Genomic DNA, 14,423 nt, shown 5'->3' with positions numbered 1-14,423 from the left:
TAGAGAACTTGTGTAACATTTTGAGCACAGATTAGAAGCAAGCATGTAATACAACTAGTTAGTGAATCCACCTAGCTGAATGGAGAGTGCTATAGAATTATATAGCCCCCAAAGAATTTGAATGTGGGAACTTCTGAAGATTATAAGACCTATAACTAATTTACAATGCAATTTGGCCTTTCCTCTCTATTCTCCAACACTACCATTCTAGAATAGGCCTCATTAGCCCTGATTTGGAGTAAGACCTAAATAATTAACTAATCTTCACACTGCAGTTAATCAACATGCATTTAACTGTATTCTAAGTGTCAGGCATTTAGTCTTTATGGCTGAATATTAAAAACTAAGACAATTTCTTCTTTCTAGGAACTTACATTCTATTGAGGAGATATACTATATTTAATATATAAAGACATACTGTGCTTCTAGGGCAGCATTTGCAAGTGGGAAAGTCCTGTTTAAAAATAAGACTAAAATAGAAGCTGGAAGAAATTAACATTTCCAACATGTATAATGAGGAGGGGGAACCTTTCCAAGAACAGGAGGTGGGACATGCAGCTTATGCAAAAGGAGAAAGATAAAGCAAAAGAGAGGGAGAAGAGAGGAGGAGAGAGAGAAGTAAAGGACATATTAAGAACAGACTAGGCCAAACATGTCCCGATCTATGCAATATAAGCAAACAAGATCTTTAGATCTAACTTCTAATGGGGAAAGAAAATATGTTAAGGGAACCTGGAACAGGAGAGTCCTTTAATAGCTAAAGACTGCTAGTAAGGAAGTTAGAAAAATTTATAATGATCACATCACTTTTTCTATCATATAGCTTCCTAATATTTAGCTAATTATTAATGTTAACTAAATACTAAACTCACTATTTGTATATTCTGAAGAAGAAAGGCATGGGGAGTGAATAATCTTGTGTCTATATCTAAGCCAAAGCTGTATTCTGTGTCTTGAATGATCTTTCTTTACCTGCTGAATTTATTTGCATCCAAGTCCAAAAAAACCTATCACTTCTTTGAGATTTTCTACATCCACCCTACTACCCTCCATTAACTATATTGATCTTTTCATTTTTCAGTAGACTCTAAGTTTCATGAGGATAAGCAAAACATTTTATCCTATCTTTTTCAGTACCTAACAAGGTATAAAATCTCTGAATCCTTTATGAGTTGTAAACATTTCTCTAATGGAATAAAGAAAGAGAAACTCAGAATAGCTAAGCAAACACATTATCCACAACTCTGGGGAACATTAAATAGTGAAGTCTTAGTGATTTTCAAAGTTTCAGAGTAAAAGAGATGGCAAGGAGGGAATTTATTATAAAGAATATCATTACAGGGTGAAAGAGGGAATTTCTACATATACACACATGCATAGGAAATAGATAACTTTGAAAGAATGCTACTGCATCAATAGGAGAGATTGCATTCAGCAGAAAACAGAAATATAGTCCAGACAGATATAAAGATATAATCACTAGAGAGAATAAAGTTACAAAGGGCATAGCCCCTAGTAGGAGAGAAGAAACAAAGCTATGGTCTCAGGAGAGGATGAGACCCTGCTAACCTTAGCTGAGCAGTAAAAATACTTCCCTCAAGAAAAAGCATTGAGAGATTTATACAAAGTGAGGACTTCTAGGTATTGTAGTTCTTGAAGTTGTGAAATACTTTTGTCATAATGGTATGTTATTTATGTGCCTTACTATAAAAATGTTCTTAAGTTTGAACTCAATTTTCCATGTATTTGTGGGAAATTTTATACCAGCTTTACAAAAGAAATGTTTTGTCACTGTTTTTACCACATCATCTTAATAAACACCTTTTCTTAGAGCTAATTGTGTCTCCTGGGTAATTAATAGGAAAATCCACTTTGACAAAGGCTGATTTTAGGGTCTAGATATGAGGTTAGGAGCAAAAACCTACAGTTATCCCTAGAACCAGAGATAACAGCTGCCCTCTGAGTACCCAATTTTATTTTGAAGGTAAAAGATAAAAAAGTAGCCCAATGCAAGGTTCACATTTACTAGGCAAGATCTTTAGGTGCTAAGACAGATGTAGAAATGAGTCAAAAATGAGTCAATGGTATTTTGAGTATTTTAATGGGAACAAAGAAGATTGGATTCACGTCCCAGTATGAATTTTGAAACTTGACTCCCTTCTCTCAATCTCTTGATCTGTTTTCTTCTTATAAAAACAAGAGAGCTGTACTAGAAGAACTCTAAAGTTATTTCTCCTTCTAACACTGTGATATACTGTGACATTAAGTCAGAATCAAAAGAGTACTGATACATTCAGTTTAGACAGGGACTATATTTTATCTAAATTGTACATTTTTCTAAACTCCCTCTAGAGTGCTCAGTATGCAAAAGGTGCTTACTAATTGTTTTCTGATTTGATTTAAGAAAAAAAAACAGTGAGTGATTTCTAAAAAATAAACAAATAAAAAAATTAGCCAAAGGTCAGCATCTGACACCTACTTAGTTTTCCTTGGAGCTACAATAGGTTTTCCACTTGTCACTGGCAATCACAAGACTAATTTTGGAGCCTGAATAGCAGTATAAATTAGAGGGAAAGATGTGTGAATTTGGAATTAAGTGTTTAATTTGATCTAAGCAGAGGACTATTTGTAAGGCATTAACTGGTAGCTGTTTAATGTATTCTCCCTCTAGCCAAAAATGCAGCAAACAACCTGAAGACTTCCTTCATTTAAAAATAGACCCAACTAACAAGATGTTTGATTTTATAGGTAATTGCTTCAGTAAAAAAAAAAAAAAAAAAAAAAAAAAAAAATCACAAATCTTGTATGTCTTCTGATGACTCGGCTTGAGGTAAAATACATGAAGATTCCCAGGAAAGTTATAAAGTGTGAATATAGCACCAAACATTAAATAAACATGAATCCCTGTCTGACAATGTTCGGAATGTTAATAAGTACTGCTATTAAATAGCATCTATCCTCAGTATTCTATAATAATTGCTTTGTGAGAATTTTAAAAGCTGTATGTCATAGCTTTATAGGACTACTGAGAATTTCAGTGCTGCCATGCATATGACAATAAAAATTATTTTAAACTGTAAAATCCCCTCAAGGTCATCCTATGTAAAATGGCAGATTAACTATATGCATGTCATTTCACTATCCTTGACTCTCCTCATAGCTTAATTAAATTTCACATTTTTCCCCCCAAATAGCTCATAAGGAAATACAAATTGAAATGTGATAGATCATCAAAATAACAATTTTAAAATATGTTATTGGGATGAAACTCTGAAATATTTATATTGAAATAACAAATTATGAGAGGCATAATTTATGTATATCCATTATTATTTTAAGTATACTACCATATTAAATATACTTTTATTTACTATTATATCAAGAATATACATAACAGTTGCCATAAGCAAAATTAAATTTATTATGGGACATATAGGGCCAAGCTTCCTAAACTGTGGTTTGTGATCCCATGGCATTCATAATTTAATTTATAATTTTTTATCAGCAAATGTTTGATTTATATACCTATATATGCCACGGTCACATGAAAATTTCCCAGGCAAAGAGGGGTTGGGAACAGAAAATGTTTAAGAAGCCCTGATATAGGTTAATTACTTAACCATATCTAGCAAAAAATGAAAAATGTTTAGCGTTAAATTAATTTTTCCAATTATTATGTTTTCTGTGAGTCTTCTTCTGATTCTGTATACTTTGAATTTATATACATCTGTATACAATTTTTGTCCATTAGAATGTAAGCTCCTTAAGAGTAGAAATTCTCTCCTTTCCCTTTCCCCTTGCTTCTGTTCTCCTCTCCTCTTCTCCTCTCCTCTCTTTTTTTCTTTTCTCTCCTCTCCTCTACCTTTTATTTCTTTACAATTCTGCTCCTAGTACAAGGTCTGACAAACAACTTCTCCATAATTTTTGTCAATTGTTTGACTGAAAGTAATTCATATGGAAGAGAACAATTTATAGTTTTCAATGAAAATTCTTAAATAATATTAAATGTTTAGAAGTGAGTTCAAAGAGAGAATTTATTTTAATTTAATAAATTATATTATAGGAACTTTCCATATTATAATTTTAGGTACATTTATAAATTCATAAATCTAACTACCCAATCTTTGAAATGTTAGTTTTTGGAAGTATATTTTTATACTAGGATTTTTATTACATGAAATACAAATTCTAATTACCTTCATGTTATTTGAACATCCTTAGTTATATGTAAATAATCTAACCTCTTAATCTCTTTAAGCTTCAGTTCTCTTATTTATGCATCAGTAACTTTCACATCAGCAGAATTTACCTTTCATATTGCTAGGCTAGATAAGAAAATATATGTAAAGTTTTACATAGCATTTAGTTATTTTAGAATTTAGATCTAAAAGTAACTTATACATCATTTCATACAAATCAAATCACTCATTTTATGGATAAAGAAATGGAAGTCAGAAGAAAGGGACATAGATCACAGAAGGAGAATGAGTTGGAATCAACATGAGAACTCCAAATCCTTTGCTTTTTGTACTATACCACTTTACCTTAGAAAGCTATATAAAACAGTCAAAAAATGTTAAGTGTCAAGCAACATATTTCAAAGATTGAGATAATATGAAAGGCACATATTTGAAACTTTTTGAAACACAAAATTAATTAAAATAATTTTAATAACACTTTAATTCTAAGAGAAAAGGTTTAATGTTTATTTTGTTTATTTTCTAAATACCACAACTACTTATGTCATTTTTTTTTTTTTTTTTTTAATGAGAAACAACAATAATAACCTACCTATGCATGTGGGAGGATCTGGCTGCCAGAAGAATCGATTATTCAGTTGCACACAAGTGATTTTAGCCTGTCCTTGAAGCTGATATCCAGGATCACATTGAAAAGTTATGGTATCTCCAGGTTCTCGGCTATCTCCATAACGGGTCCCATTTTGAGGCATACCAGGGTCATTGCATGTGGATGCAATAGATGCTACAAAGAAAAATTAGTTAATAAATGGAAATATTTGGATCACATTTACTAAATTCACATGATTACAATTTTCTTTGTTGAAATATTTCTTAGAGTAACATGGCATTCCTTGATTTGTAAAAATATGAAAATGGTTTATCTCCAAAAGAAACATATTCACTAAGATACATATTGCTTTTGATAAATTCTCGTCAGTTTCTGATGGTGAAAAAAAAAAAAAAGAAATAAAAACAACATTCTTTTCCCCCTTATTTTAAATCAGCAAATATGTTAAAAATGCATTTTGACATTCAAATTATACATTTGCTTAATAAACATACGAATCAAAAGTCAGAGTTGTAAAGCAAATTGTATATCTTTAAAAAGTAACATTTTAGGTTGGATGGAGCACCAAAAAACTCTACTCAAAAACTACAAGTCCAAGTTGCTAACTTATTAATATGACTAAAGAATTTATATTGTTATAAGAGAAATGGACTGAGAAGGCAAAACCAACATGGTGGAATAATAAGAACTCACTTGAATGTTACCAAATCTCCCTACAAACAACTTTAAAACAATGCCTCAAATCAAATTCTGAAATTGCAGAACCAAGAAAAGGTGGGGGTGAAACAATTTTCCAATTCAATAAAACTTAGGCATTTGACAAGACAGTTATATCTCATCAGGATAATGGTGGTGAAAAGTATCATGTACGCTGGGCCTTAGGGGTAGCTACATTATAAGGGCAGCAATTTAGGGAGCTCTCAGCACACATTTTGTGGGATAACTGTCAGAAGGAGATAACAAAGTATCCTTTGCTTGCACTGGGAGCAGGATGCTTTTGTGTTGCTGATACAAAATTCTGGGACAATCCAGAGTGAAAAGGAGTATTAATGCACTATAGTTTGCAGTTCCAGGAGAGTGGATCAAAATTTCAGAGTATAGAGACGTGCTTGTGGTCCCTCAAAGGAGACTGGTGGCCTTTTTCTCAGCCTATAGCTAAAAAGCACATTATTTCTATCCCAAGTTGAAATTATGGGGCCAGAAAGAGCAAAAACATTCCCAGTAGTGGTTTCTGGGCTAAGTGAAGTATTCTGGAGGTTCAAGTCCACAGCACAGGTCAGGAAAGTAGTGACCACACTTCTCAGATCATATCACCATGGAAAAACTGAAAACTTTGAGACCTCCAAGAAGTAGCTTTGAAAATAACACAAAAATCTAAAACTTAAGACAGTGCCTAAGTCACTGGACTGCCAGGGCAGAACTGAACTTCAACATAAAGCTAAAGTCAAGACATAGGCTTAATAATTGAGCAAATGACAATAATAAAAAGAATCTAATCATAGTTACTATGGATACAGGGAAGATCAAGAAACAAATTCTGAAGAAGACAACTTGTAAATTCGTAATAATTATAGCTGTGAATATGAATGGGATGAACTCATCCATAAAATAGAAGCAGTTTGTCATTTACAAGATACACACTTGAAATAAAGAGACACACACAGAGTAAAAATAAAGGGCTGCATCAGAATCAATTAAGCTTCAGCTGAAGTTAGAAAAAAAAAAAAAAGGAAGGAAAGCAATCATAGATCTAATTAAAAGAGATAAGCAAGGAAAGTACATTTTGCTACAAGATACCATAGATAATAAAGTAATATCAATACTAAATATATATGCACAAAATGAGATAGCATTGAAATTCTTAAATGAAAAGTTAAATGAGTCACAGGAGGAAACAAAACATAATCGTTCAGGCCTGACAGTCTGATAATGGTGCCTTAATGGTTTACAACTTAAAGAGCAGTAGCATATATCCCTGAAGGATCTAATTAATATTATTGACCACATAAAATCCATTAAGTCATGAAAAGAAAAGCTGTCAAGAAGTTATGGGGTTTGGAGCTACAAGGGTTTTTAGAAATCATCAATCCCATCCCTGGGTCTAAAAGATGAAGAAAATGAGATACAGAGTATGCACACGAGTTATAATTAAGACACTAGACAACAACATGTGTTCTTTCCAATAATTCTTATAAGCACATCTGTAGGGTCATGTTCTTTCATGGTCCTAGAAGAAGAAGAAGAAGAGATGGATTTGGGCTGAATGTATACATGTATATGTGTGTATACAATTATATAAATATGCATATATATCTATAAGCATATATATATATATATACACACACAACAATTTGAAATTTCTAAGATGTCAATCATGAAAAGCTACACAGAATAATGTATTTTAAAATAACAATAATAACAATGATACTCAGAGTTAGGAAGATGAGGAGAAAAGTCCTGATTTTGATATTTATTTATTATGGAACCAAATGTAAACAATCTTGCTGATTTTTAGCTTTATTATCTGTAAAATGGGAGTAATAACACCTATAGTACCTACTTGACAGGATTGACAGATGGTATATATAAAATGCTTTGAATATTTTAAAGAACAAATATCATCAGGTAATAGTTAATTAAACATAACATAAATTTAATTATATTTGACTTCCTAGAAAACAGAGGAAAAATGACATGACCCTGTGATGTTAATGGAAGGGCCTGAAAGAAAGTCTTCATTTTGGAAAGATGTGACCAAAACCTTAAGGTATACAGCTAGATTCATTTTGACTAGAACCTAGACTTTAAACTTATGCCAATGATTTCATTTCTTTTAGGATCATGTAGTTTTTTCTTGTTAAAAACAAAAAAAGTTCAGCTTTTGCTGTTTTATGTGTGTATGTGTGTGTGTGTGTGTGTGTGTGTGTGTATTCACACACACACACACACACACACACACACACACACACATATATATATATATATATATATATATATATATATATATATATATATATATATATATATATATATATGTATGTATATAAAGAGAGAGAGTGTGTTAAAATTTACCTTAAGTCAATTATCATTCAGGCATTCAAATAAGTAATTTACTTTGTAAAATAATAATATTAGGCAACTCAGTGGCACAGTAAGTAAGATCACTGGACATGGCACCAGGAGGATCTAAGTTTAAGTCCCACCTCAGATATTTACTAACAGTGTAATCTTGGGCAAGGTTTTTAACCTTTCTCAGCCTCAGTTTTCTTGCCTGTAAAATGGGGCTTATATTAGCTAGATATGATAGCACAACTATTTTGGAAACAGTTTGGAATTATGAAAATAAAGTGACTAAAACGTTAGAGATTCCATTATTAAGTTTATACCTCAGGAGACTATTGATTAGAAGAAAGTCTTAATATACATTAAAATATTTGCAATATCCCTTTTTATGAAAATAAAGAATTGAAAACAAAGTAGATGCCTGTAAATTAGGGGAAAGGTTAAATAAATTGTGGTACATGAGTGTAATAGAATATTACTATGGTGAAAGAACTGGTCCAATTTGAGAAATATTTAAAATATTTAAAAAATGGGAAAATCTACATGCAAATGAAGTATATAGAGCAAAGAAAATAAATACACAAATGACTCTGACAATGTAAATTTAAGAATTTTATACACACACACACAAACAAGCAAAAATGAATAAAGGACAAGAAGAGCTCAAGAGAGGAAAGATGAGAAGACTCTCCCACCTCACTCCTTTTCACAGGTGAAAGATCTACAACTATGGTGTGTATTTTCAGATTTTTGTATGTATTAATCAGTCATGCTGATATTTTCTTTTTCTTTTTCTTCTTTATCTCTAAAAATAACAATACTGGAAAGTGAAAGAGAAGGGATGATGGGGAAGATATAGCTGTTTCTAAAAGACCAATATAAACATTAAAAATTTTTAAAAAGCATATAATAAATAATAGTATCTACTTCACAAGGTTGTGAGGAAGAAATGAGACAACCTATGTGCAGTGCTTAACAAATTATTCTTGCTATTATTATTGTTATTATTATTGTTGATCTTATGTAATTTGCCTAAATTTAATACAAAATAGACAAAAAATATGTAGGATTTTACACAGAGATTTAGGGACACATCCTCAAGGACAAGTATAGAGAAATATTTAGAGCCATTAATAAATGTTGCTAAGCTCAATAAAGTTGAAGTGATCTTCCTCCCCACCTTCTTTTTAAGTATTATGGCATAAAAAGAAAGAAAACTCTTGGTATTATAGTTGGTCAGATTACAAAAGCCACAGAAAGGTATAAGAAAGACAATTTTTAGCAAAATAGTGGGAAATTATATAGTGTACTCTGAAATAAGGCCTGAGTCATTTTACTTTTGTTTGGGAGTTGCTGAAGGATGTTGCTTGGGCAATAGCAATAAGGCTTATACAGAGAGTGATATGAAAACTCACAACAATAGATGTTAAAGTTGCAGTCAGAAATTGCTTTTATACCTTCAGGGTCATAACAAAGTTAGTGGTGAAACAAACACTCATTCTTTTCTTTTATCTTTTTTTTTTTTTCTTAAGAGTATGCTTTTTATGTGATATGACATTTTATTTATTTTTTCCATAAGTATTTTTCCCTCCATATGGGATTTTGGTGACTGAACATCTCTAGATTTTTACTATAAAAAAGAAAGCAATAATTGCAGTTGCATTGTTCTCGTTCTACTATTACCTTAGAAAGGAAACTAAAGTGTTGTACAACTACAAATTCACATGGTAGTTCTCTGAAACATTTTAGGTCATAAAAATGACTCTCAGAAACCCTTGAATATCTTAGGCATATATCTATACTATTGCTCCAATGGAATTTCTTATCATTTTCATTCACTCTAGCCATGGAGAAAATGTATTAAACTGAGTTTAAAACCATTATTCCTATACTTTCTTTTGCAACAGAAGGTAACAAAAATCACACAGACAGATGGAAGATATAAAGTAACTCTGGACATAGCTTCCTAGATAATTATGTCATTATTAATTCTAATTACCTCTAAGATACATATATACATACACACATATACGCATACAACCCAATTTTTCCTTACTTCACTAAAAATGAAGAAAACCTACATATAGCAAACACTACCAAAGGTTCAGATTTTTCCATGAATCAGTTCTTGTGCTTTCTGGAAATACACCCAATGATGTAATTTTAAGGGTATCATTTGATAATAGTAAACTCTTACATTCACCTAGCAATTATGACTTATAAGGAAAATATAAGGTTATAGAATATAAAATGGATAATTTTGATTAAATTAAAGTTTTTTTGCACAAAAAACCTAAAAATCTAAGGTTAAGAGATAAAATAAGATGGAAAAAAAAAACCCACAACTCTTTCATGGCAACTGCCTCTGATAAATGTATCCTTTCCAAGATAGATAAAGAACCTATTCATGCTTATGAAAAAAGGATCCATTCTTCAGTTGGTAAATGGTTTAATTCTTAAGAGGAGAAATAAAGATTATCCATGGTCAAATTTAAAAAAATGATACAAATTACTTAATAATTAGAAAAAGAAATATAAAAACAATATCAAGATTTTACTTCACAACCATAAGAGCAACAAAGATGATAAAAAAACGAAATATGATAGCTATTGTAGAGTCTTATATTCTTTTGTAAAAGCTTCATTGTTACATAAGTACTATTTTTAATCATTATTACTGAAAGTGTTATTGATGTATAATTAGTAGGTCATATGTTATCTTTTCTCCCCCAAAGTTATGAAGTACTTTATTTTATATGAGGTGATTCTGAAATGTATATAAAGCACCATTTCGGTAATTTTAATTGTATTTTTAAAATAAATCGAGGTACCCTTTTTATATAGGAAATTTGTAAAGAATATTTCAACAAAATGAAAAAAAAATTATTTGGGTTTTTTTTATAAGATCAGATTTGGAGGTAGTAAATGTTCTTAAAAGATGCTTATTGATAGATGATAGAAGTAAACTTCTAGAAGTAAGTTACTTCTGATCATTGGGGGGAATTAAAATAATATAGTAGAAAGAACAATAGATTTAGGGTTAATTCATCTGGATATGAATCCTTATTGTTTTAGAACTGAAATAATCTAAAACTTAATAAATCACCCAAAATAATCCATATCTTAGGAGTGACATTGACTCAACCAAGATTCCACAGGCAAAAAATAACAGACAAGATTAAAAGGTCCTTTGATATCAAATACTAGGGCACTTTTTATATACTTCTTTTTTTTCCCCCTTTTGTACTAATTTAAAGCCAGAATAGAGTTTTAAAAATAAATACTCTTGTTGCAGCAGTAATAAAACAATAGTCTTTTCTACTTTTTTTTTTTTAGCCTATATTCTTCCCCTCTTCAATCCCTCACCCACAGCAAAAATCATTATAGCACAAGTTTAGAATGTTCAATTTTTTATTTTGTTTTTTTTAAAGATTGAGCTTTCTTCAAGGATAACATATAATAGCCTTACTGGAACTACATATTCTTCAGATCTTTTAAAGTTATCAGTAGGATTTTTTGGAGAAAAAGATATTTTGAGAAGAGGAAAACATTTTATGTGAGAACTATTGCCTTCCCCAAATGTGATCTATGTGAGAGTCATAGTAAGCTAGAGTTACCTTAAAAGAAAAGGTAAGATCAAAGTTGTCATGAATTAAAGTCATGAACACTTTTGATGAAAGGAAGCAAGCCCAGTAAGGAATGACATGAATTTATGGTACTTATCTCTGTATTTAACCCCTCTATTTTAAGTTTCAAAGATATGCCAGTTCCTATCTTGGTAAAGAAGTCATTTTGTAGCCTAGAAATGTTTAAATTGGATAAAAAAAAAAATCATCATTTTATTGCTACCCTAGGTCTTTCAAAACATTATGTGGGCTTGTCTGCTTTCTTCCCCACTAGAGATAGTTCTTTGGTAGACAAAGACATACATAAAATAATACTGAGCAATTCCAAGGCAAGATATAGGTAGTAAAAGGTGAGAGTAAAAGGGACCTCATGCATCAATCTAAAGGGTTTTGAGTGAGAAAGGTAAGTTATTTCAGAAGTACTTCCTTTAGGATCTTAAAATACAAGCTTTCAAGTGTTAGAGATTTCAGTATTATATATACACAGAAAAATACACACAGGTAAAGAGGCAGTAAGATTTTTCCTTGATAAAAATAGAATACAAAACTATAGTGGTTTGATATTGTAAGATACATTGTTTTTGTCTTTTGTTTTTGAAGAGGAACAATGACATCATATACTGATGTCTTGGTTTATGTATGAATTAGATGTAAATGAAACAGTGTCCCATAAAGTCATGTTGCAAGATATATTTAATAAAGGAAAAAAATTCCAGGAAGGAATGTGACCTCCTTCAATAACATTTTGATTTTCTTAAAATTCATTTTCATATTAAGACAGAGAGAATCTTGGTTTCTGATTTTCTCAAACAGTTGTTCTGGAACAATGACTGTGATTTCTACTTCAGAAAGATAAGTTTAAAGAAAAGAAAAATGGGGGATAGAAAAAGAGACTTCTATTCACATTCTTTCATTTCATATTTGAAGGATTGGAGATCCATTAGGTTAAAAGATTTGCTCAAAATTCATTAAGATAGAAAGTGATAGAGATCATACTCAAATCCAGTTTTGTTTTTGTTTTTTTTTTCCCCTTAGGAATGATTTTTCCTGACTTTTGCTTTATTAGATCATAATGATTCATAGTTTTGCAGTCTGCCTTTATCAGGGAGAGGCTTTATAACCATACATTGTGTAAAAAACAAACAAACAAACAAACAAAAAAAAACCTCAGATATATTATAGATGGTTCTGAAAAGAACAAGTTTAAAATCTGGTAGCAGAAATATATATATATTTTTTTCCATTTCAAAAAAATTCTTTATAATATATTACAAAGGACTGCACCTCTGGAGAAGTATACTTGGAACAAGGTGCTAATTCAGTGGAATTGATGAGATAATGGTTCTCTAGTTCACATATATATTTAGTATGATGATGTAATGGTTCTCTAAATTTATACATAATCAGTATGCTGTAATGAGTAATTACAATAAAATATATAAGGGCTAAGAAGGCCTGGAAGATAGACATTCTATCTTTGACCAACCTCATGGTGGCTCTCATGCTTCCTGCACTAAGATCAAGACTGGGCCAGAATAAAGAATCTAGACTCTATTCTTGACCATTCTCGTGGTGTCTATCCTACTGAGACTAATGCTCCCTCTGAAGGACCTCTAGAAAGCTAGCCCAGACAATACAATATATAAACACATTGTTTTCAGAACTGTCCATCTTTTCTTTCTTTCCTTGCAAACAATACTTTCAAAAGACACAGAGAATAGGAAAGTGATACATCCAGTGGAGAGTCGCAAAATCTAAGAAAAAAACAGAAAGATGAGGAACAATTGAAACGTAATGGTGTATATCCTGTATGATATACATTATGTCTGTCAAACCCAGGTACAGGACCAGAAGAAAGCAGTACCCATCAGAGAGTAGATATAGAAAAAACTGCATGGTGACAATACCAAATGATTCTGGAACCAGATAACTCTGTAGTTTGCCCTTCCACAAAATACTCCAGACACTGATATATGTCTCCTTCCATATGCAAACACTGGTCACATATTCCCTACTGGACTACTTTTACACATGTAACTTTTGTATGCCCAGTGGTTACAGTGTTATACATTTGTGGGGAAAAAATTATCCAGATTTATATGGGAACTATTCCATTGCCATTTTCTTATCATACTGTTTCTTTAAATAGCTCTGCTTTTAACTTGTGGTACACTAGAAAGAACTGGCATCTTCTGGAGAATTGGAATTTGCATTTACAATTTGGACTTATATTTGAATCTTGCATAAAAATCTGAACTTACTTCATCTGTAGTTTGAGTATATAAACTTAAAACTACCTCTTATACTTTTCTCCAACCTTGGTCAGGACTCTTACTTAATCTTATGTCATTGTTGCCTCATGTATAAAATAAGGAATTTGGATTAGATCTCTGATGAATTCTAGAAAGATGATCCTTTAATTTTAAGAATTATGGTCCTCTATCCAATTGATTTTGATTAATAGATACCACAGGTGATGTCCATAACATATTAAATTATCTAGAGGAATACTTCTGGTATTGTGGGTATATCCTTTATGGGAGATTTATGATAAGACTGATTAAGGATAACAAAAGATGAGGAGGCAGGGAGGCTTTTCAGCTGTACTGTTAGAGGCAGAATCTCATTCCATGAACTCATTGTTCTATTGAAATAAGTGTAATTGTGATGAAAAAAGATGAAGCCAGATGGAAAATCAAAGTTGCTAATTGTATCAGTAAAGGAACTCTTTTCAATTAGTCTGTGAGATATTCATTGCAGAAGATAATGCAAGAAAAATACTTGTCTAATAAAAAGTAAGAGCAATACTTGTGCCTTCCTTCTAATAAATTCTTAGAAATCTTAGAAAATGAAAACTAAAGCATAGCAATTTGACGACATCACAATGTTTGTGTTGCAAAATATTTTGGCCACTGGAAATATTGA

General features: G+C 31.3%; 1 protein-coding gene across 1 annotated transcript in view; it reads right to left on the bottom strand.

The window, feature by feature from the left end:
* The window catches only part of CSMD1 (CUB and Sushi multiple domains 1), a 2,669,009-nt gene that overhangs the window by 415,338 nt on the left and 2,239,248 nt on the right, over window positions 1-14,423 (bottom strand). Inside the window, 1 exon segment of the mRNA XM_074287957.1 lies at window positions 4,792-4,983. Within this exon segment, the coding sequence (XP_074144058.1) occupies window positions 4,792-4,983 (192 nt within the window).

The sequence above is a fragment of the Sminthopsis crassicaudata genome, chromosome 2 (assembly GCF_048593235.1).
Source record: "Sminthopsis crassicaudata isolate SCR6 chromosome 2, ASM4859323v1, whole genome shotgun sequence".
Taxonomy (NCBI): Eukaryota; Metazoa; Chordata; class Mammalia; order Dasyuromorphia; family Dasyuridae; genus Sminthopsis; species Sminthopsis crassicaudata.
The sequence above is the reverse complement of the archived record's forward strand: the minus strand, read 5'-3'. Positions and strand labels throughout refer to the sequence as shown.